The following is a 23,269-nucleotide window of genomic DNA, read 5'->3' on the forward strand; positions in this document are numbered from 1 at the left end:
TCGTTCTCACGCTCCACGCTCCACTCGTTCTCACGCTCCACACTCCTCCACTCGTTCTCACGCTCCACACTCCTCCACTCGTTCTCACGCTCCACACTCCTCCACTCGTTCTCACGCTCCACACTCCTCCACTCGTTCTCACGCTCCACGCTCCACTCGTTCTCACGCTCCACACTCCTCCTCGTTTTCACGCTCCACACTCCTCCACTCGTTCTCACGCTCCACACTCCTCCACTCGTTCTCACGCTCCACACTCCTCCACTCGTTCTCACGCTCCACACTCCTCCACTCGTTCACGCACCGCACGCTCCTTCACGCGCTCTCACACTGGACGGTCTACATGCTGTTTTGTTGGTAATTGCACGTGTGTTTTAGAAACTTTAGTAACCTTCAACGATTTAATAATGAGCAATATCTAGTGGTAGGGGGGCATGCGGGGACAGGTCCTAGTTCAGGTAGGGGGAACTCAATGGGAGCCAGGATGGGAACTGCTGGCCTCTCTCTCCGTAGCGTGAAGCTCATCTCACCGGCCACCCACCGGCGCTCGCGCCCCAACACTTGATGCGCCGTGCCTCTCCTCCCTGCACAGCTGTCGCTGATGAGCGCCATGAGGGACAGCATCGTGGAGCAGCGCTTCCCGGACTTTGTGCGCGGGTTCATGGCCCGGCGGTACGGCTCGCGCGACGCCTACCCACACTGGGCCGTGGACGCGCTGGCATCCGTCAACATCGTCCTCCCATAAGGCGCGCTCTGGTCGCGTGCTCGTGGGCGATTTCAGCAACATTTTCACTGCCAGATCTTGTCTGATGGCGCGTGCCTCGACATACAGCCCGTTTCTCAACGTGCACCGCGTTTTCGTTCCCACGCGTGTCTGTGTAACCGCTGTGGTTTGATGAGGACCGTTGCAGCCTCGATGACCCCACCCTGCTGCCTTGTCTGTATGCAACACACGTGGCCCTCTCCCCACAGCTACGTTCACATCAAATGCGGTCCATTGGCTGTAAGAGGTGATATTATAATTGGTGATATTTTATACTGTGCAAGTAGTCCCGAGTTCACGTTATCTGGTGCACTTCTCTGTTTTAACGAGTTGCAATGATCTCATTTAAAATAAACGTCGATGCCTCCCACGTGTTTACGCATTTCTTCACGCACGCGTCGTGAGACGCCCTTCTCGTCACCAAGTGTTTGCCAACTCTAACCGAGTAAAACCCCAGGGCTCAGAACGTCCTGGGACAAACCCTGCTGCTCCATCTGGGGCTTGTTTTTGTCTTCATTGTGGCTCTCCCACTTCCACCCATCACGTATTCCTCAGCAAGGCAGACGGTTATATTGAGGGCGACAATTGACATGACTCTGCCTCTTTATATATACACTGTGCCTATCCTTACAATTTAAATGTTTATTCATGGAGATATGGTTAAATGTTATCATACAAACAAAAAAACATGGTCACATTTTTTTCGTATGCAGTCTCCTGTGCCGATTGGATAATGCGGCCCGGACCATGGGGAGAACATGTCCACTAAAAATATACAGGCATTGTCAGGGTTGGAATGGGTCACCAGCACCACGCCTGGCCGCCTTTGTCTCCCACGTGGTGATGTTTACACACCACACATGGACTCATTTGAGGCCGAGTAGACATCGAAGAGGCCCAAAACCTGTTCTGATAATCGTCACTGCTTTTGGCCATGAGCGGGGAATCAAACTCGGTCGCCAGGTTCGTAGCGCGGTACGCCAACACCTCCAACCACAACTCCCCATACAAGGCATACTGAAAGACACGGACCCTCACTCCCAGCGCACGTTGGATGGTTAAAACATGATTATCTCATGGAATCTCTTTCGTTAGTGCGGATATCGTAAGTCGGACGTTCGAAAGTTGGGGATTGTCTGTATACAGTGGCCAGAGTTCTCCATGAATGAAACCCTAATAAGTATTAACTAAATGTTTTTTTTTTAAAGCGTACATTTCTCGCTTAATTTGAGTCACCATCTCCTGAGTACCCATAACGTACGTACCCCGTGTCTGTCGTACACCCTTCTCCACTTGATAGACACAAAATTTACACTAACAAAAACATTTGTTCGAGGGTAGCAAGTGTTATTTTCCAATTGCTTTTGCCTCGAAAGAACAGAAAGTGGCTATTATTCCCCACAAACTCTGCGTTTGTGACCAGGACACAAGCAAAGTTAATATCCACTCGATTAATAACACTAACAAATGTATTATGTTTTTGTTCCTGGGTAGTCCGTGTTATTTCCTAATTGCTTACGCCCCACGCGGAGCACGTGGAGGAGGAAGACGACGAGGAGGAGGAGGAAGAGATTATCGGCTTCGCACTTGACCCCGATCTCGCAGCATCATCTCCATGAGAGGTTTTAGCAAGAGAGAGAGAGATCTCCACACGGTCATCTGAACTGGTCCTGGGCTTCCCCTAGTTCGACTCGGCCTCACGAGTACCTCGTGTGGAATATAAACATCACCACTAGGGAGACAAAGGTGGCCGGGCGTGGTGCTGGCCACCCACCTTGTGTGTCATGCCAGCCTTCGCTAACAGCACTTGCCCCAACAGCATGTGAGAAGCTCCGCGGGGGAGGGAGTCTTTGTAGGTGTGTAGTGACATGCCTCTGTATACGCGCAGAAGTCGAGATGGGAACTCGGCTGGTTCTGCAGAAGCATCGCGATCGAGCATCCGCACAAAGACAACATAAGAACCCATATCTAGCATAGAGAGAGGGTCCTTGCCTGGAAAACATATCTCAAGCAATTTACACGAACGACGAGATATACCAACATGTACAGTACTGTATTTGGTGTGAATTATGATCTTGATATGAGCCGGATATCTCTACGCCAGCCATTCGCAATGAAGTTGCTGTGACATCACCACAGTGAAATTTCGATTTAAAGCTTTCGTGACTGCAGGGATTCATCTTCTTGGTTCTTTCTGTAAAGTCACGTAGAATGGAAATAATAAAATAATAAAAATAAACCAATAAAATAATTCTCACAACGCAAGCAGCCGTCCTCAGGTGAAGAACAGGTCTGTCGAGACGACAGAGTCTGAATGACACGTCCTGGGCTTGGAGCGTCTATGTAAGCTGGGAGGGACAAGGAAGAGCACCTTGACAAACAATTTGCATATCAAGAGGAATTTTAGCATATTTATGGGAAATGCAGATATGCGATTAGTACTAGTTGTGAAATGCGTAGGAGGTTTGGCGAGGTGTTTAAAGCAGAGGTGTGGACTCGAGTCATGTGACTTGGACTCGAGTCAGACTCGAGTCATGAATTTGATGACTTCAAACTCGACTTGGACTTGCATAACAATGACTTTGTCCCACCTCTGGTTTAAAGTTATGTTTTGCCCGTGCATTATGCAGGATTGGCAGCATCAAAGGGAGGAGATAGGGGGAAGCATTAATAAAGGGAAGGAATGTTAATAGTCTGTAGCTGCAGTAACTAGACCACCACGTAAACTACTAAAGTATAAACTACATAGTATCATCAGTATACTAAATATACTCTCCAATAAGCTGAGCTACTAACAGTAAGTAATACATTACAATTCTATGTCACAAAAAATATAATATGCTTCCAGATAAACTTTATTCTCTTACATCACACGGGTCTACACCGTACTATATACTACCACCCTATTAGGTCTTCGGTGGTGTATAGTAATACAGTATATAATTTAATGTTGGGTTTGTCTATGGCAGTATATAGTACGGTGTAGACCATCCACGCATATAAAGGATTTATACTGGTAGGAACGAAGTGAACCAGCCTACAATAGATTATATCGTCCGTCCGTCCGTGTAGCAACATCGCCCCCTACTGCAAACACTTGGCAGGACCCTACAAAAACTTTAGACTCAGTGACGCTTTCCTGGCTAAACAAGTGTAACATTCCCTTATAATTCCCTGAGATAGCTTTTCATTAAAACATTTAAATTAAAAATTAACTCACAGCAGCCTAAAGCCTACAGCTAGGCCTAAAGCCTAGAACTAGGCCTCAAACTCTCCCTTCGTATCGTACCCCCGCATGTGTGAAAGGGAGTTAATGTTTTACAATGTTACATTCCCTGATGTTTTTTTAAAATAGAAACATTTACATTTAAAGCTTTTACATTAATAATTAAAACATTTAAATTAAAAATTAACTCACAGCGGCCTAAAGCCTCCAGCTAGGCCTAAAGCCTAGAACTAGGCCTAAAACTCTCCCTTCGTATCGTCCGATTAGGTGTAGCAACATCGCCCCCTACTGCAAACACTTGGCAGGACCCTACAAAAACCTTTACACTCAGTGAGGCTTTCCTGGCTAAACAAGTGTAATAATACATTATGTTTATATTCTTTGGTTATTCGTTCCTACCAGCCCACCCCGCAGGGACCTGTTAGTGAAAAACTTTGTTTCTACTGGTTATACTTGTTTCCGCCTGAGGATGACTGCTTGTGTTGCGATCGAAACGTTGTGATATTTTTTTTTATACCTACGTGACCTTACCGAAAGAACCAAAGAGTATGAATGTGAGTGTTGTGAGTAATGTGAGTGTTAATATTCTTAGTAATGTGAGTGTTGTTAGTAATGTGAGTGTTGTTAGTAATGTGAGTGTTGTTAGTAATGTGAGTGTTGTTAGCAATGTGAGTGTTGTTAGTAATGTGAGTGTTGTTAGTAATGTGAGTGAGTGTTGTTAGTAATGTGAGTGTTGTTAGTAATGTTAGTGTTGTTAGTAATGTGAGTGTTGTTGTTAGTAATGTGAGTGTTGTTAGTAATGTGAGTGAATGTTGTTAGTAATGTGAGTGTTGTTAGTAATGTGAGTGTTGTTGTTAGTAATGTGAGTGAGTGTTGTTAGTAATGTGAGTGTTGTTAGTAATGTGAGTGAGTGTTGTTAGTAATGTGAGTGTTGTTAGTAATGTGAGTGTTGTTAGTAATGTGAGTGTTGTTAGTAATGTGAGTGTTGTTAGTAATGTGAGTGTTGTTAGCAATGTGAGTGTTGTTAGTAATGTGAGTGTTGTTAGTAATGTGAGTGTTGTTGTTAGTAATGTGAGTGTTGTTAGTAATGTGAGTGAGTGTTGTTAGTAATGTGAGTGTTGTTAGTAATGTTAGTGTTGTTAGTAATGTGAGTGTTGTTGTTAGTAATGTGAGTGTTGTTAGTAATGTGAGTGTTGTTAGTAATGTGAGTGTTGTTGTTAGTAATGTGAGTGAGTGTTGTTAGTAATGTGAGTGTTAATTGGTTCTTTACCCTTCTATCTGGCAACAAAACTGACACCTTTTTGCAAGGAGTCATGTTTGCATAGACCGCAATACCTGCAGTCATAAATACAAACAAAAGAACATAACTCTGATAATGTGCACTGTCCTTGAAGTTGATTGGTCCACACCCGAGACAGCTTTCCTTCGAGCCTAGTCTCATATGGGTTGGACCAGATGACGCCAAAAGGCGCACAACTCAAGGACAATGCACCATCAGAGTATGAGAGCTCGGGGCAAGCATCTACACTATGGGGACCTCATTTGCCAGTAAAAATATGATAATTGGTTCTTTACCCTTCTATCTGGCAACAAAACTGACACCTTTTTGCAAGGAGTCATGTTTGCATAGACCGCAATACTGCAGTCATAAATACAAACAAAAGAACATAACTCTGATAATGTGCACTGTCCTTGAAGTTGATTGGTCCACACCCGAGACAGCTTTCCTTCGAGCCTAGTCTCATATGGGTTGGACCAGATGACGCCAAAAGGCGCACAACTCAAGGACAATGCACCATCAGAGTATGAGAGCTCGGGGCAAGCATCTACACTATGGGGACCTCATTTGCCAGTAAAAATATGATAATTGGTTCTTTACCCTTCTATCTGGCAACAAAACTGACACCTTTTTGCAAGGAGTCATGTTTGCATAGACCGCAATACCTGCAGTCATAAATACAAACAAAAGAACATAACTCTGATAATGTGCACTGTCCTTGAAGTTGATTGGTCCACACCCGAGACAGCTTTCCTTCGAGCCTAGTCTCATATGGGTTGGACCAGATGACGCCAAAAGGCGCACAACTCAAGGACAATGCACCATCAGAGTATGAGAGCTCGGGGCAAGCATCTACACTATGGGGACCTCATTTGCCAGTAAAAATATGATAATTGGTTCTTTACCCTTCTATCTGGCAACAAAACTGACACCTTTTTGCAAGGAGTCATGTTTGCATAGACCGCAATACCTGCAGTCATAAATACAAACAAAAGAACATAACTCTGATAATGTGCACTGTCCTTGAAGTTGATTGGTCCACACCCGAGACAGCTTTCCTTCGAGCCTAGTCTCATATGGGTTGGACCAGATGACGCCAAAAGGCGCACAACTCAAGGACAATGCACCATCAGAGTATGAGAGCTCGGGGCAAGCATCTACACTATGGGGACCTCATTTGCCAGTAAAAATATGATAATTGGTTCTTTACCCTTCTATCTGGCAACAAAACTGACACCTTTTTGCAAGGAGTCATGTTTGCATAGACCGCAATACCCGCAGTCATAAATACAAACAAAAGAACATAACTCTGATAATGTGCACTGTCCTTGAAGTTGATTGGTCCACACCCGAGACAGCTTTCCTTCGAGCCTAGTCTCATATGGGTTGGACCAGATGACGCCAAAAGGCGCACAACTCAAGGACAATGCACCATCAGAGTATGAGAGCTCGGGGCAAGCATCTACACTATGGGGACCTCATTTGCCAGTAAAAATATGATAATTGGTTCTTTACCCTTCTATCTGGCAACAAAACTGACACCTTTTTGCAAGGAGTCATGTTAGAAGGGTAAAGAACCAATTATCATATTTTTACTGGCAAATGAGGTCCCCATAGTGTAGATGCTTGCCCCGAGCTCTCATACTCTGATGGTGCATTGTCCTTGAGTTGTGCGCCTTTTGGCGTCATCTGGTCCAACCCATATGAGACTAGGCTCGAAGGAAAGCTGTCTCGGGTGTGGACCAATCAACTTCAAGGACAGTGCACATTATCAGAGTTATGTTCTTTTGTTTGTATTTATGACTGCAGGTATTGCGGTCTATGCAAACATGACTCCTTGCAAAAAGGTGTCAGTTTTGTTGCCAGATAGAAGGGTAAAGAACCAATTATCATATTTTTACTGGCAAATGAGGTCCCCATAGTGTAGATGCTTGCCCCGAGCTCTCATACTCTGATGGTGCATTGTCCTTGAGTTGTGCGCCTTTTGGCGTCATCTGGTCCAACCCATATGAGACTAGGCTCGAAGGAAAGCTGTCTCGGGTGTGGACCAATCAACTTCAAGGACAGTGCACATTATCAGAGTTATGTTCTTTTGTTTGTATTTATGACTGCAGGTATTGCGGTCTATGCAAACATGACTCCTTGCAAAAAGGTGTCAGTTTTGTTGCCAGATAGAAGGGTAAAGAACCAATTATCATATTTTTACTGGCAAATGAGGTCCCCATAGTGTAGATGCTTGCCCCGAGCTCTCATACTCTGATGGTGCATTGTCCTTGAGTTGTGCGCCTTTTGGCGTCATCTGGTCCAACCCATATGAGACTAGGCTCGAAGGAAAGCTGTCTCGGGTGTGGACCAATCAACTTCAAGGACAGTGCACATTATCAGAGTTATGTTCTTTTGTTTGTATTTATGACTGCAGGTATTGCGGTCTATGCAAACATGACTCCTTGCAAAAAGGTGTCAGTTTTGTTGCCAGATAGAAGGGTAAAGAACCAATTATCATATTTTTACTGGCAAATGAGGTCCCCATAGTGTAGATGCTTGCCCCGAGCTCTCATACTCTGATGGTGCATTGTCCTTGAGTTGTGCGCCTTTTGGCGTCATCTGGTCCAACCCATATGAGACTAGGCTCGAAGGAAAGCTGTCTCGGGTGTGGACCAATCAACTTCAAGGACAGTGCACATTATCAGAGTTATGTTCTTTTGTTTGTATTTATGACTGCAGGTATTGCGGTCTATGCAAACATGACTCCTTGCAAAAAGGTGTCAGTTTTGTTGCCAGATAGAAGGGTAAAGAACCAATTATCATATTTTTACTGGCAAATGAGGTCCCCATAGTGTAGATGCTTGCCCCGAGCTCTCATACTCTGATGGTGCATTGTCCTTGAGTTGTGCGCCTTTTGGCGTCATCTGGTCCAACCCATATGAGACTAGGCTCGAAGGAAAGCTGTCTCGGGTGTGGACCAATCAACTTCAAGGACAGTGCACATTATCAGAGTTATGTTCTTTTGTTTGTATTTATGACTGCAGGTATTGCGGTCTATGCAAACATGACTCCTTGCAAAAAGGTGTCAGTTTTGTTGCCAGATAGAAGGGTAAAGAACCAATTATCATATTTTTACTGGCAAATGAGGTCCCCATAGTGTAGATGCTTGCCCCGAGCTCTCATACTCTGATGGTGCATTGTCCTTGAGTTGTGCGCCTTTTGGCGTCATCTGGTCCAACCCATATGAGACTAGGCTCGAAGGAAAGCTGTCTCGGGTGTGGACCAATCAACTTCAAGGACAGTGCACATTATCAGAGTTATGTTCTTTTGTTTGTATTTATGACTGCAGGTATTGCGGTCTATGCAAACATGACTCCTTGCAAAAAGGTGTCAGTTTTGTTGCCAGATAGAAGGGTAAAGAACCAATTATCATATTTTTACTGGCAAATGAGGTCCCCATAGTGTAGATGCTTGCCCCGAGCTCTCATACTCTGATGGTGCATTGTCCTTGAGTTGTGCGCCTTTTGGCGTCATCTGGTCCAACCCATATGAGACTAGGCTCGAAGGAAAGCTGTCTCGGGTGTGGACCAATCAACTTCAAGGACAGTGCACATTATCAGAGTTATGTTCTTTTGTTTGTATTTATGACTGCAGGTATTGCGGTCTATGCAAACATGACTCCTTGCAAAAAGGTGTCAGTTTTGTTGCCAGATAGAAGGGTAAAGAACCAATTATCATATTTTTACTGGCAAATGAGGTCCCCATAGTGAATGTGAGTGTTGTTAGTAATGTGAGTGAGTGTTGTTAGTAATGTGAGTGTTGTTAGTAATGTGAGTGTTGTTGTTAGTAATGTGAGTGAGTGTTATTCATAATCAACGTTTTTGGGTTTAGATCGCGTTATACTGGTAGGAACGAAGTGGACCAGACCACCAATAGATTAATGTGTCCGTCCGTCCGTCCGTGTATCAACATCGCCCTCTACTGCAAACACTTGGCATGACCCTGTCCGACAAGATGGCCGCCCGCTCCCCCTGCGATGTGAGTTAAACAAGATGGCCGTCGCTTCCGGTGCATCACGGCAAAACTTTAAACTTCGCTTCAAAATTACTTTACTGAAACGCAGCACGTTTATTTAAAAAAATTACTTTACTGAAACGCAGCACGTTTTTTTTTAACACAGAGACAAGAAACATTTATTAACACAGAGACGAGATACATTTAATCGCCTTATTTGTGCACAAAAAGCACGGCGCGAGGCCTAGTGCGGCAGGCTTCGCGAGGCCTAGTGCCGCAGGCTTATTGACACAGAGATGAAACGCAGCACGTTTATTAAAAAAAAAATACTTTACTGAAACGCAGCACGTTTTTTTAACACAGAGACCAGAAACATTTATTAACACAGAGACGAGATACATTTAATCACCTTATTTGTGCACGAAAAGCACGGCGCGAGGCCTAGTGCGGCAGGCTTCGCAAGGCCTAGTGCGGCAGGCTTCGCGAGGCCTAGTGCAGAAGGTGGTGGTGGGGGGTGGTGGTGGGGGCTGGTGGTGGGGGCTGGTGGTGAGGGCTGGTGGTGGGGGGTGGTGGTGGGGGCTGGTGGTGAGGGCTGGTGTGGGGGGGTGGGGCTGTGGTGGGGGCTGGTGGTGAGGGCTGGTGGTGGGGGGTGGTGGTGAGGGCTGGTGGTGGGGGGTGGTGGTGGGGGCTGGTGGTGAGGGCTGGTGGTGGGGGGTGGTGGGGGCTGGTGGTGGGGGCTGGTGGTGAGGGCTGGTGGTGGGGGGTGGTGGTGAGGGCTGGTGGTGGGGGGTGGTGGTGGGGGCTGGTGGTGGGGGGTGGTGGTGAGGGCTGGTGGTGGGGCTGGTGGTGAGGGCTGGTGGTGGGGGGTGGTGGTGGGGGCTGGTGGTGAGGGCTGGTGGTGGGGGGTGTGGGGGCTGGTGGTGGGGGCTGGTGGTGAGGGCTGGTGGTGGGGGGTGGTGGTGAGGGCTGGTGGTGGGGGTGGTGGTGGGGGCTGGTGGTGGGGGGTGGTGGTGAGGGCTGGTGGTGGGGGGTGGTGGTGGGGGCTGGTGGTGGGGGCTGGTGGTGGTGAGGGCTGGTGGTGGTGGGGGCTGGTGGTGGTGAGGGCTGGTGGTGGGGGGTGGTGGTGGGGGCTGGTGGTGAGGGCTGGTGGTGAGGGGTCTTTAAATCTCACAGCGTTTCTTGTCAAAACAAACACTTTTAATTAACGTTACACTAGAATACAGTAATTTTGTCTTTAACTCCTCTATACCCGGTCGATATCCCTGTACCGGTACTAAGTATTATTCCTACCAGCCCACCCCGCAGGGTCCTGTTTTATAAATGTGTCGTAACCCTCCACCACCCGACACGGCCAATCAGTAAAAAAGTGTCACGTTGACAAAAGACAAATAGTTCCACTCTGGCGAATTGCCCGATGATGCTGGATGCAATTACCAGCGAAACGTCGTACTCAAATTGTAAATGTTGTGGCTTCAACACACCGGTGGGCTAAAGCAGTGAACTATTTGTCTTTGTCAACGTGACACTTTTTTACTGATTGGCCGTGTCGGGTGGTGGAGGGTTACGACACATTTATAAATAACGCGATCTAAACCCAAAAACGTTGATTATGAATAACATTGGTCGCGAAAGCCTACGTGTTAAACTGAGTGAGTGTTGTTAGTAATGTGAGTGTTGTTAGTAATGTGAGTGTTGTTAGTAATGTGATTGTTGTTGTTAGTAATGTGAGTGAGTGTTGTTAGTAATGTGAGTGTTGTTAGTAATGTGAGTGAGTGTTGTTAGTAATGTGAGTGTTGTTAGTAATGTGATTGTTGTTGTTAGTAATGTGAGTGAGTGTTGTTAGTAATGTGAGTGTTGTTAGTAATGTGAGTGTTGTTAGTAATGTGAGTGTGTTGTTAGTAATGTGAGTGTTGTTCGTAATGTGATTGTTGTTGTTAGTAATGTGAGTGAGTGTTGTTAGTAATCTGAGTGTTGTTAGTAATGTCGGTGTTGTTACAGGGGGGATCCCCCCTCCCCGCCCCTCGTCCCCCTCCTCGCCCCCGCCCCCCTCCCCTCGCCCCCCTCCCCGCCCATCGTCCCCCTCCCCGCCCATCGCCCCCCTCCCCTCGCACCCTCCCCCCTCCCCTCGCCCCCGCCCCCCTCCCCTCGCTCCCGCCCCCCTCCCCTCGCTCCCGCCCCCCTCCCCTCGCACCCGCCCCTCGCCCCCGCCCCCCTCCCCTCGCCCCCGCCCCCCTCCCCTCGCCCCCGCCGCTGCCCTCCTCCCCTCGCCCCCGCCCCTCGCTCTCCCTCCCCGCCCCTCGCCCCCCCTCCCCGCCCCTCGCCCCCCCTCCCCGCCCCTCGCCCCCCCTTTCCCTCCCCTATCCCCCCCCCGCCCCTAGCCCTGGGTCCTCCCCGCTACCATCTCCGCCCCTCCTCCCCGGCCCCTCCCCGCTGGATCCTGCGCGAGAAAAAAAATCTCGCGCCTTTAAATCTGCGTGACGTCACCCATTCACCAATCACGCGCGACCTTCCGCCATCCGCTGCGACGGCATTGGCTAAACCTGTGCACGTGACTGTTCAAATTGTTGCCGCGTCAACGGCTGCCGGAGTGGAGGGGGCGCGGTTCCGACTCGCGCTGTTTCGCCGCCCGTCGCTGTCATTGCCACTTTTGCTACAGGAGGACGATTTCTGTCGGAGCGGACGTACGCGGGGCACAGACTGAGCAGCGGTTGAGCGGTGAGGGCACTCGGGGAGCACGACCTCCGCTTTGTCTCTCCACGCGCATCTCCCATCGCTGCGACCCGCCGCTTCTGAGCCGCGGTGCCGCCGCCGCCACCCAGAGAGTCGCCGTGGTGCGTCCCCTGTGCCGAGTGTGTACGTGGGGAGCCGTGGCGCATTGTAGGCGCAATAGGTGCTCGCTAACAGCATTCGTCTCGGCGGTCTGTGTAGGCTCCGCGTGGGTCTTTGCCCTGCGATGCCACATCGCGAGCAGCACGGAGAGGTGCGTGGAGTTTCGCTGCGAAGCCGCAGGGAGAGGGACCCCCCTCCCCACCTCGGTATCACAAAACAAAAGGCAGCGGGGCTCAGGCAGGACGTGTCCAGTGTGTGCAGCACTAGAAGGGATGGTGGAAGCCAAGTGAGAGGATAGGCCCAAGAAGATCGGTGAGATCTCAACTCGGAGGAGCGAGAGAATGTTGCATCGCAAGACCGCGGGGGTATCGACAGTATGCGGAGGAGTCCTTCATCCAGCAGTGGAGACACAATGTCTGATAACACTACGTAACATCATTTTTGTTCCTGGGTAGTAAGTGTTGTTTCGTAGTTGCTGATGCCTAAAAAGTATAGAAAATGACTGTTATTCCCCACAAACTTTCCTTTTGTGACCAGGACAGTGATATTTAGAAATTGACCTATTTCAATGAGAACGGGCGAATTTGTGTCTTTTCCATCACATAAAGTAAAAAAAAAACAACGTGAATCAAAATTAACATGTATTTATACTAAAGTAATACAAAATAATGACTCCAAAAGATTTAGAAGCGAGTAGTTCGAGATTTATGATTATACGGTAAATCACTTTAACGAATCGGCCCCCATGTTCTCGTGATACTGTCCTTGGTAGCGGCGTTCAAAGTCCAGCATACCCTGGAGGAAGCGCTCGCCTTGCTCCTCCGAGTACGCTCCCATGGTCTCCTTGAATTTATCAAGATGAGCATCAAGGATATGGACTTTTAGGGACATCCTACAGCCCATTGTGACATAGTTTTTTACCAACCAGCTCCACATAGTTTTCGGCCTTGTGATTGCCCAGGAAGCCACGACCCACTGCGACAAAGCTGTTCCAAGCCGCGTTCTCCTTACTAGTGAGCTTCTTGGAGAATTCGTTGCACTCCAGGATCTTCTTTATCTGTGGTCTGGCGAAGACACAGTCTTTGACCTTTTGCCTCAGACAGCTTCGGGAAGAAGTCTTGAAGGTACTTGAAGGCTGCCGACTCCTTATCTACAGCTGACAAATTGTTTCATGAGGCCCAATTTGATGTGCAGTGGTGGCATCAGCACCTTCCGGGGGTCCACCAGTAGCTCCCACTTGACGATGTTCCTCCCCATAGAGAACTCGGTCCGCTGTGGTAGTGCGCCTTGGTGTCTAAATCTTTGTAGTAATTTTTGTGTAGTACTTTAGTATAAATACATGTTCATTTTGGTTCATATGGTTTTTTCTGACTATGTGAAGGAAAAGACAAATTCACCCGTTTTCTCATTGAAAATAGGTCAATTTCAAAATATTGTCCTGGTCACAAAGCAACGTTTGTGGCGAATAATAGCCATTTTCTGTACTTTTCAGGCATAAGCAATTAGGAAATAACACCCAGGAACTAAACAAAAAAAATTGTTACACTGTAATGGGAGGGAGTTTATGGCTGTCTTCAAACTGCACGTTATTCTTAAATGTAAATAGTGGTGTTTTTTCTGCGTGCTTGAACACCACTGCCAACAGTCAATGTTTTAGTTGAAAAGCGTCGAATTATAAGTGAATATCCTATTTGTTATCAATGCCTCTTGATAGCATGGTTTTAATTTATATTCTAACATATTTTTTGCAGGCTTACATTTGCAAAGATGTCTTATGTCAGCGGAAAAAAACCTGACAAAGATGACAAAGGGAAACACATTCAGGTGTTTGTGCGATGCAGGTAAGTTCAGAGCCGCAAGTGTCGCATTGGATTTCTAATTTGCACGTTCCTATGACTGATCATCATTTAAAACGAAACACGTGTGCAAGCTATTACAGTTGCGTCAAATAATAAAAGCGATTTCCTTGCTATGTTGTATACAGCACTGAAATTTAACTACTGTATAACAATAGGATGCGTACATATCAGAATAAACAGGGCGTGTGTAATTAATCATGGTTTTCTGTACGTTTTTAGCAACACAAGCTTTTGCCTATAGTGTCCATCAACACTGATTTTCACTCCTAAACATTGACCATTTAAAGAATGTGTATTGGTTCCGTTATCGGCATGTGGCATATGTGTGATCTTGTTAATGAGGACTTTACAGAGCCTAGATTTGTCAGTTGTAAATATGGACCTACCAATGTCTGCAGCCAAGATCATTCGATGACAATCCTATTACCTGCAGATATTTAACAGATGAGATGCGTTCCACTGTTAATTCCTCCTGTTTGATAATACATCGCTTGTCCTTATGCATCTGTGCAGATAGGTGTTTTTTTGCGGTTAAGCCATAGTCCCCACATACCGCTCGTATCAATGCGGATAAGAGGAGCGGCGACCCACTACTCTGTAGAGTAACATTGGTATAAATGCTTGTTACAATATGAACAGTGCATTGAAAACGTGTACTATTTCATGTACCGTTTACAAATCCACACTGAGAAACACGATGATTGACAGGGGTGTAAATAATTTTTCCGATAGTGTATTTAAATAGAGGTACTGCAGGTAAGTAGTTTTCAGTTTTATAGGCTTAGTTTAACTAGACAACACTTGCCACCATCCTCCAAACCCATTGGTGAAAAAGAGCAAAGTTTGTGTTTACATTATAATATAATGTTTATGCGAGAGGCGGGGGCTTATGGGACCCCGGGGTCCTGCCATAAGGTTCATTTGCTGAACTGCGTGAGTGTCCGCATGTCTTTGTGTATCTCTTTGCCACCGTGTCTCTGTGTCTTTGTATGTGTCTGCGTTCCTGTGTATCCTTGTCTATTCGCCCAACAGCGCATGCGCGATCTGGGGGGTTGAAAGGGCTGGGGGTGGGGGCTGACGGGCCCGTCTGCTGCCGTCCTGCCCTGTGATCAATGGAGCGGGGATGTGCGGTTCGTGGCTTGCGGGACGCCGTGGCACGCCTGGGACTTTGCTGCGGCACACTGGTTGCCAGGCACTGGTTTTTGGGGATACAGGATCATGACTGTAATTGTCTCACTTTGTAACTTCATTTGTTTCTTTAGGCCACTGAATGGAATTGAGAGGAAAGCGAATTCGTATTCTGTTGTGGAATGCGATCAAGCCAGGAAAGAATTGTCTGTAAAGTTGAATGTCCCACTTGGAGAAAAGTCTTCAAAGAAGACCTATACGTATGACATGGTATGGTTCTCGCCCAGGATTAATGTCCCATCAGTACAGTATCATCATCTCCACACTAGCACTTTCGTCGACTCTAATAGATGTAATTTGTGGGGATGTTTTTTGAATACACAACGTGCAGGACAAATTCAACACCTGAGTTGCACCTCGTTTTATTTATAGCTGAGCAAGTTGGACGAATGTCATATGAATAAAGTGAAACTGAGCATTTTTTTAAATTAAGGGGCCTTTTTAAGTGAATCGTTAATTACATGATGTTGGTTTTCTTCTGGAGCTGATATACAAACATTTTAAATGAGGTTTTAAAAATGATTTGTCTACGTTACAATACCATGTTTATTTACAGGTCTTTGGTCCTGCTGCAAAACAAATAGAAATTTACAAGAGTGTGGTTTATCCAATTTTGGATGAAGTTATCTTAGGTTACAACTGCACAGTATTTGCGTAAGTACACATAATGTGAATTCCATCCTTGCTAGATAATAAAATACATTGCATAAATTATTGCTCACCTAGAAGTTGTGGAAAAATGTTTTTATGGAAAGTGTTCTGAGTTTAGTCTATACAGTCCTCTTCTTCACACACTGGCAATACGAGAGCCTGTAGAGATGTGAATCCTGATGTTAATTGCGGTCTCTGGTTTGTGAGAAATCAAACCTGAAGTCAGATTTCCCATCTGCGATCTACCCATTCAGAACACCGTGGGTCGAGCGTGGCATGCAATATAATCCATAAAATGAAATTTAATTATCAATCTGTGTTGCTGTTAGGAGTTGAACCTATATAAATTCGGCCACATCAGGGTTGCCTGAAACCTGTCAAAAATTGAACGCTCAATTAATAAGCCGTTCTGGCCAATGCGTTGCACGCCACCCACATACATCACTTCTCCATGATCTCATCTTGTAACGTCATGTGCCATAACTAAATACATTATGAAAAGTGTCACAGATTCCATGCATGCTGTACACGATTTTTTATATTTTCATTCTGAAAGTGGACAATAAACGACCTTTTAGGCACTGGTCTTTGTGATCAGTGTTTTTAATAATTATGAGTTTTATAGGCTTCATGCATGTTTGGTGGTTTCTTCTTTGGCCATTCTTTAAAATAAGGACACTTGCCAAGTGAATAAAAGCCAGTGGGTTTTAATTTTCAATGTGAAGTCCACCGTTTAGAGACGACACTTTCAGAGTGACAAGGATGCTATATAAGTAGTTTTTAGATTTCTACGGTTCCTATCGTAGGGGTACATTTCAACACTTGAACACCCCCTGTTTGTCTGGGATGGCACTACATATCACTTCTGCCTACTCTCTAGCAAGTACGTTCCACAATGTGTATTTGAGATATTAGAGCTTACGGAACAAAGCAAGTGCAGTGCATTCTTTGTTTTGACAACTTGCTGTAAATCACGGCTGCTGTGTTTTGTATTAATGTTTGCTTCATAAATGCTTCAGTTTTGTTTTCTGTGTTTTAAAGTTATGGACAGACTGGTACAGGGAAAACCTTCACGATGGAAGGGGAAAGGTCACCAAATGGTGAATTCACTTGGGAAGAGGTAATCTAAGAATATGTTTAACATTAAAAAATATATTTTGCTTCATGCATTTTGCATCTGAAAACTGCTGGCTTAATAACGTGGGTTTGCAAATAAAACCAGATGGGCAGAAGGCTAACTGGTGCCAACAATTGCCCAAGCTATGCGGTCCTATATTGGGATGTTTTGTCAACTGCTATGTGCTTTGACAACGAGTAATAACTTTAGGCGGGATATTACTTGGGACATTAAGAATCATTTTCTGCAAAGCAGGAACCAAAAAAATTGGCTTTGTATTTTAAATTAAGAATTGCAAATTCGGATTCATTATTGGTGGAAATGAAGGGATGAGAGAACTAGACCGGGTGCCAGTTTGTTGCATTTGTGGGTTGATGCATTTACATGTTCCTTGTGGCTTTTTATCTGGAAAGAGCTGAGAGAGAGTGTCAGTAGCACTATCTCTTATAAGCTGTCTTTAGATGAAGCTACCATTTGGCAATGAGGGATCAACCAGTGTGGATCATACATTTTACCAAAACTTCTGAAATTAGGAATTAAAGTTGACAGCGCCCACTAGGTTATGGGTAACAACCAAGATGCATACCGATGCATCATTTGTTTAAAAGCTTGTGGGCTCGGGGAATAAGTCGGAGACCATGTCAATCAGTATTGTGGTAATGCCAAAGAATGCATGTGAAGTGACTGACTCACAGACACTAAGAGTAGGAGGCACTCTATTTATTAACAGCCTTAACATTTCACAAAGTAACTACAGCTCCCAGTCAGAACAGGTGGAAATATGCCTGACTGACGACGCCGAGAAGGTGAAGACATAGACGGCGGTGAAGACTCCAGCAGCACGACGGGATCCCACTCAAGCGACAGCCACGAGCTCCCACTCGGGGGTCCCTTTTATCCTCCCAGCGTGGCCTCGCTCCGCCCCAGCCACGCCCCCCCCTCTAGAACTTACTCGGGGTTCCTGGGCTTCCCTCACGTGCCTCTTTTGTAACCTTTCCCCTACATCCCTCTCTCTGGTCTATCACGTGGCTTGCTGTCAGTCGGGGCTGCTGCAACGGCAGATCCCCTTCTCTGCCAGCAACAAGCGCTATGCTGCTAAGTGACCGATTCTATGTCACTACACATGTATCCATGTCAAGTTTGTTTAAGGGTATATAGGTGATTTACAGGCATTAGACAGTGGTCCTTTGTGCCAATTGATGCAGCAACATTACCTGGATGGAGTTGTCAAATGTCAGGAATAGATCTAAGGTTTCGATTTGAAGCTTTCGTGACTGCAGGGATTCATCGTCTTGGTTTTTTCGGTAAAGTTACATAGAAGGGAAATAATAAAATAATAATAAAACATAAGATACAATTCTCACGACGTTTCGGCCACAACGCAAGCAGCCGTCCTCAGGTGATGAACAGGGCTGTCATTCGGACGCTGTCTTTCCGACAGCCCTGTTCTTCACCTGAGGACAGCTGCTTGCATTGTGGCCGAAACGTCGTGAGAATTGTATCTTATTATGTTTTATTATTTATTATTTCCCTTCTACGTGACTTTACCGAAAGAACCAAGAAGATCTAAGGTTCTTGGCCAATCCCAGAGAGAATCTGGTATGTGAGTAGAATAGTTAAATTGTTTATTAAGATTCTTAATTGGAAAAAAAATCACTTATTACACCTGTGTAGTGACAGACTGGAGAGACACTATATTAGGAGGCACTGTTTATTGATAGCCTTCACCGGCGCTGATAATTAGGCCTTGGTAAGGTAATTTACCCTTTTTACCAGTTAAAAGGGTAAAGGTGTCGACATGCCAAGGGGTAAGGTAAAGGGTAGGGTAAGGTAGCTCGGAAGAATTACCCGGTAGGGTAAAGGTAGCGCGAAGTATTACCCGGTAAATACGGTACCTTGTTTACCGCTAAAAGCTCCGTGGCGCAGTCCGTGGCTTCCATTTAATAAGTAATATTAAAAACAACTTTTTTTTAAACACGCTTTTATGAAATGTACTAGTAATGGCAGGACTCCACGACTCTAGGAAGTGGCCCCGAAGTGTGCCATAACGTAAGGGACCGTGGCCAATTACAGCCAACGTCAGTTGACCGTGGACAATTAGACCCAAGCCAAAACATAACATATAAAAAAGAAAGTAAAAAAAATATATATATTTTTTATGATAGAATATAGCATTGGCATCAGTATGACATAAGTATACCAAGTTTTCAGTCGATACCACATTGGGAAGTGGGTTAAAATTGAGTTACAAGATTTGAGGATACAACAACGACAACAACAAGCGTGTAAAATTGGAATCGTTGAGAGTATTCTATATAAATGAAGCGCTCTACCGAGCATTTACCGTTATAAACCTTTTTCATGTGTAGTACCCCAGTAATTACCCCGTAATCGGGTAATTGGTATGGGGTAAGGGTAAGAGGTAGGGTAAAGGTAGGCTCGTTGCTTTTTACCTTACCTGCTAAAGGGTAAAAGGTAGGGTAGAGTGATTGTATTGTGGTAAGGTAAAAGGTAGGGTAAAGGTCGGCTCGTTTTTATCTTTTACCTTGCCTTGCTGAGGCCTACTGAGAATACTTATAGTAAGGACAGCAACGGCTGCATGACCCACAACGCTGAGACTAGGGTAAGACGATGTTGTTGATGACGAAGACTTGACGGGACTTGACGGGCTCCAGGGGTCCACTCCAACAAACGGCCCCGAATCCTCCCCAGGTCCCCCTTATATCCTCCCAGCGCAGCCTTGCATCCCCTTGGCTACGCCCCCCTTCTAGAACCCCCTAGAAGGTTCCCGGGCTTCTCCCGTGTACCCCCTATGTCCCCTTCTCCCCACATCCCTTCCTCCCGCCTACCCCCTCACCTCTGGCGGACAGGGTTGCCATGGCAGCCAAGCTTTTTGCCAGCAGCCAGCGCTACATGCCGTAGTTACCTATTCCTTATCACTACATCTGCATGAAAATATTATTCCGTGCCAGTCACTGTAGTTCTGCTTATGCTTAAGCGAGTCGTATATGCAGCTAATATACTAATTTGTCAGCTTTAATTGTACTTGTAAGTCATTACATGGTAATAAAAAGATGGTAATACAAATGTTTGCCAACCTTCATACCTATTGCATTTGTATATAAATTTAATTAAATGTGTTTTGATGTTTAGGATCCTCTGGCTGGGGTCATCCCAAGGACCCTGCACCAAATCTTTGAAAAACTCACCAGCCTTGGGGTTGAGTTTTCGGTAAAGGTCTCTCTGCTGGAAATCTACAACGAAGAGCTTTTTGACTTGCTTAGCTCCAGCCCAGACATCGGAGAGAGGCTTCAAATGTTTGACGACCCTCGCAATAAGGTACACTTGTATAGCATGCCTATTGAATTAAAGAACCCATATATATGCTTCAAGCAACTAATTTGCTTGAGTTTTATCTTAGTAATAATTTCCTTAAACTGTTGATTTGCTGAGGAAGTTACGCACACCCATAAAGCTGGTAAAAAATGTTTTAAGCCAAGTGCAAACAGTGTATGTATGTTGAACTTCTGTCGCACTGTACGTAGCCAACGTGCTAATTGGAGGTGCAAATATAAATATTTTATATTTTAGTTTGTCTTAATTTAAAGGAAGATGCAACCCAAAAAACAGTTGTCTTGTTATATTTTTATGTTTCCCATTTGGTAAGATATAAATCTGTAAGAATTGTATGAATAATTTTTTTCAGCTTAATGCTGATCTCAAACTTACACTATTCGGATAGATATTGTGGGATGGATGGAGTCACAGCAAAGTGAATTTGTAGATAATTTGGCATCTCTGAGCATCTTGCATTCACATCGAATGGAGATGAAACATCATCTTGGTTGAACTAAATTTGTGTCCATGAAGGGAGCGGTGTTGATCAAGGGCTTGGAGGAGGTGACGGTCCACAACAAGGATGAGGTCTACCACATCCTGGAGCATGGTGCCGCCAAGCGACGAACCGCCTCCACTCTGATGAATGCCTACTCCAGGTGCGGCACCAGCAACTGCCACCCTTTCACGCGAATCTCAACACGAGCACGTTGTGTCTGTTATTTGGTATTCATTCATTTATTTTAATTTATTGTTGGCAAGGCTGGGGTTACAATTTAGAACTTAGCTTATCCAATGGTAGTATCCCAGGTTTGGACTTGTATTGTCATGAATTTCTATGTAGGGAGCCCTTAATGTTGAGGTCACAAGAAATCGTTTAGATTAATCCTTTATTACATATATTTTAAGGAATCTGCCAATGGTTCAAATAATCATTGGTCTCCTGTCATCCATGGGTGACAGAAGATGATGAATTAAGCTGTGCTTTACTACTGTAATAATCCTTCGGAGACGGCTTCGGAATCGGTCCTCTTTATTTTCACCTCCACGATACACTTTATTCACTCACGCTCCGTTGTTGGCAGACAACAGAGAGCGGGCAGACTTCACACCAGTTCCCACCATGCACGTGGCACCCAGAGCCCCCGTACGCGCGTGGCTCTCGCTCTGTTCGTTTCCCAGTCTGCTCTCGATCGTTCTCTCTCACTCTCTCTTAATCCCTTTGTCACGTGGTCCCCCCAGCCAATCCTCCATGGACAGCCTCGACCATTCTCGATGGTTCCCTGTCACTCCCGGGACCACGCCTCTCATCCGGATCCCCATTAGCTGGGGCCCCGAATGGCTAGGCCAATCACTCCTGATGACATGCCGTGATCACGCCGGGCCCACGCTCCCTATCTCAACCCTTATTGGCTACAAAGCAGGACCGGCAAGCCAATCCCCACGTGAACCCTCTATGGCTGTTATTACACTACAATGCATTGCTCGTAATGGTCATCTAATAACTTGTGGTGTCCGTATGTGCTTTTGTTGTTTGTAGCCGATCCCACTCGGTGTTTTCCATCACCATACACATGAAGGAGACCATGATGGATGGGGAAGAGCTCGTGAAGATAGGCAAGCTAAATATGGTGGGTCGAACTGCCGTGCTTCAGTCCCTTGCTAGAGCAAATGATAAATCTGTTTTAGTGATAGGTTTTTACCCTTTCAACTATTACAAAAACTGACACCTTTTATACAAGGCATCATGTTTGCACTAACCGCAACACAAGCAGTCAAAATGCAAACAAAAAGAAACAACTCTGATAATGATAATGATATGCACTGTCCTTGAAGTTGATTGGTCCACACCCGAGACAGCTTTTCTTAGAGCCTAGTCTCCATTGGTGTTGGACCAGATGACGCCAAAAGGCGTACAACTCAAAAACAGCGCACTTTTTGTTTGCATTTTGACTGCTTGTGTTGTGGTTATTGCAAACATGATGCCTTGTATAAAGGTGTCAGTTTTTGTACCAGTTGAAAGGGTAAAAACCTATCACTATATTTTGCCACTGGTAAAGGAGGTCTCATAGTGTAAATCTGTTTTAGTTAATACTAGATAAAGCCAATTAAAATGTCATGAGTACACGCATTTAACAAATCACCCATTATTACTTCAGCTTACTGGTGAATTGAAGAACAATTCTCAAAAGTAGATTTAGAATCGATTTGACGTTTTGGTTGAAACTACATCAAACGTCACGACAAGATACGGGAAGTAAATGGGAATTTGAGGAAGTCGGAGGCGATTGCATGGCTTAACCGAAAAAAATATTGTGAATCTTAATTGGCTGTGAAAACCTGTGGCAAGATTTTATTTGATTTAAAATTGCTTCCATTTTTAGAAAACCAACACGAAGTTTAATTTTTATTTTTGTATTTTGGCAGGTGGACCTTGCCGGCAGCGAGAACATTGGGCGCTCAGGAGCAGTGGACAAGCGTGCTCGCGAGGCCGGGAACATCAACCAGTCTCTGCTCACCCTCGGAAGAGTGATCACCGCGCTCGTGGAGAGGACTCCACACATTCCTTACAGGTTTATGCCTCAGTAACACAGCTGGAGACACTTCGGTTTAATCTCAAATGGGTTGAGATTTAAACTCAGGATCTCAACACTAAGGGTGTAACGATATATACATCTTTGCAGTTGATTCAATCTTCGTGATTAAAGATTTGTGCTTGAAGAAATATTGTTCTTTGATATTTGTTGAGTCCTTTAACAGCTGCAGATTGCAGGGAATTGTAAAAAAACTGCTTTCTGCTGGGCAACAGCCATGGTAGCGATCCTATTTGTTGCGAGCGGGTGTCCGTGTCGCTCTTGACCAAAACTAGAAAATGTACTCAAGATGAAGTGCTAAGGGACTCATAATGCAGAGGTCAGATGGATAGTTCAAAGTGGATCCATGCCTAAAGGAGACTTTAAGTCATCACCACTCTTGATGGCCCTGAGTCAATATGGAAAATGTAATATTTGCCATTGGCCAGTCT

At 45.4% G+C, this 23,269-nt stretch overlaps 2 protein-coding genes across 6 annotated transcripts in view; both read left to right on the forward strand.

The window, feature by feature from the left end:
- QTRT1 (queuine tRNA-ribosyltransferase catalytic subunit 1) overlaps nt 1-1,158 on the forward strand; it is a 29,899-nt gene extending 28,741 nt beyond the window's left edge. The window contains exon 9 of one of the 2 annotated variants that reach the window (XM_061556658.1): nt 590-1,158. In XM_061556658.1, coding sequence (XP_061412642.1) covers nt 590-807 — 218 coding nt within the window. In that variant the 3' untranslated portion in view covers nt 808-1,158. The remainder of the gene's footprint in view (nt 1-589) is intronic. The other variant, XM_061556657.1, reaches the window with a different exon arrangement.
- Nucleotides 1,159-11,821: 10,663 nt separating this feature from the next.
- Nucleotides 11,822-23,269, forward strand: part of KIF11 (kinesin family member 11) — a 41,637-nt gene continuing 30,189 nt past the window's right edge. The window contains exons 1-10 of one of the 4 annotated variants that reach the window (XM_061556660.1): nt 11,830-11,979; nt 12,193-12,405; nt 13,845-13,934; nt 15,215-15,350; nt 15,697-15,794; nt 16,833-16,911; nt 20,062-20,247; nt 20,779-20,903; nt 21,785-21,875; nt 22,672-22,817. In XM_061556660.1, coding sequence (XP_061412644.1) covers nt 13,861-13,934; nt 15,215-15,350; nt 15,697-15,794; nt 16,833-16,911; nt 20,062-20,247; nt 20,779-20,903; nt 21,785-21,875; nt 22,672-22,817 — 935 coding nt within the window. In that variant the 5' untranslated portion in view covers nt 11,830-11,979; nt 12,193-12,405; nt 13,845-13,860. Of the gene's footprint in view, nt 12,096-12,192; nt 12,406-13,194; nt 13,218-13,844; nt 13,935-15,214; nt 15,351-15,696; nt 15,795-16,832; nt 16,912-20,061; nt 20,248-20,778; nt 20,904-21,784; nt 21,876-22,671; nt 22,818-23,269 lie in introns of those variants that run through there. The other 3 variants (XM_061556659.1, XM_061556661.1, XM_061556662.1) reach the window with 3 other exon arrangements.

Source organism: Lethenteron reissneri, chromosome 22 (genome assembly GCF_015708825.2).
Source record: "Lethenteron reissneri isolate LAM-NWPU_2019-01 chromosome 22, ASM1570882v1, whole genome shotgun sequence".
Lineage (NCBI taxonomy): Eukaryota > Metazoa > Chordata > Hyperoartia > Petromyzontiformes > Petromyzontidae > Lethenteron > Lethenteron reissneri.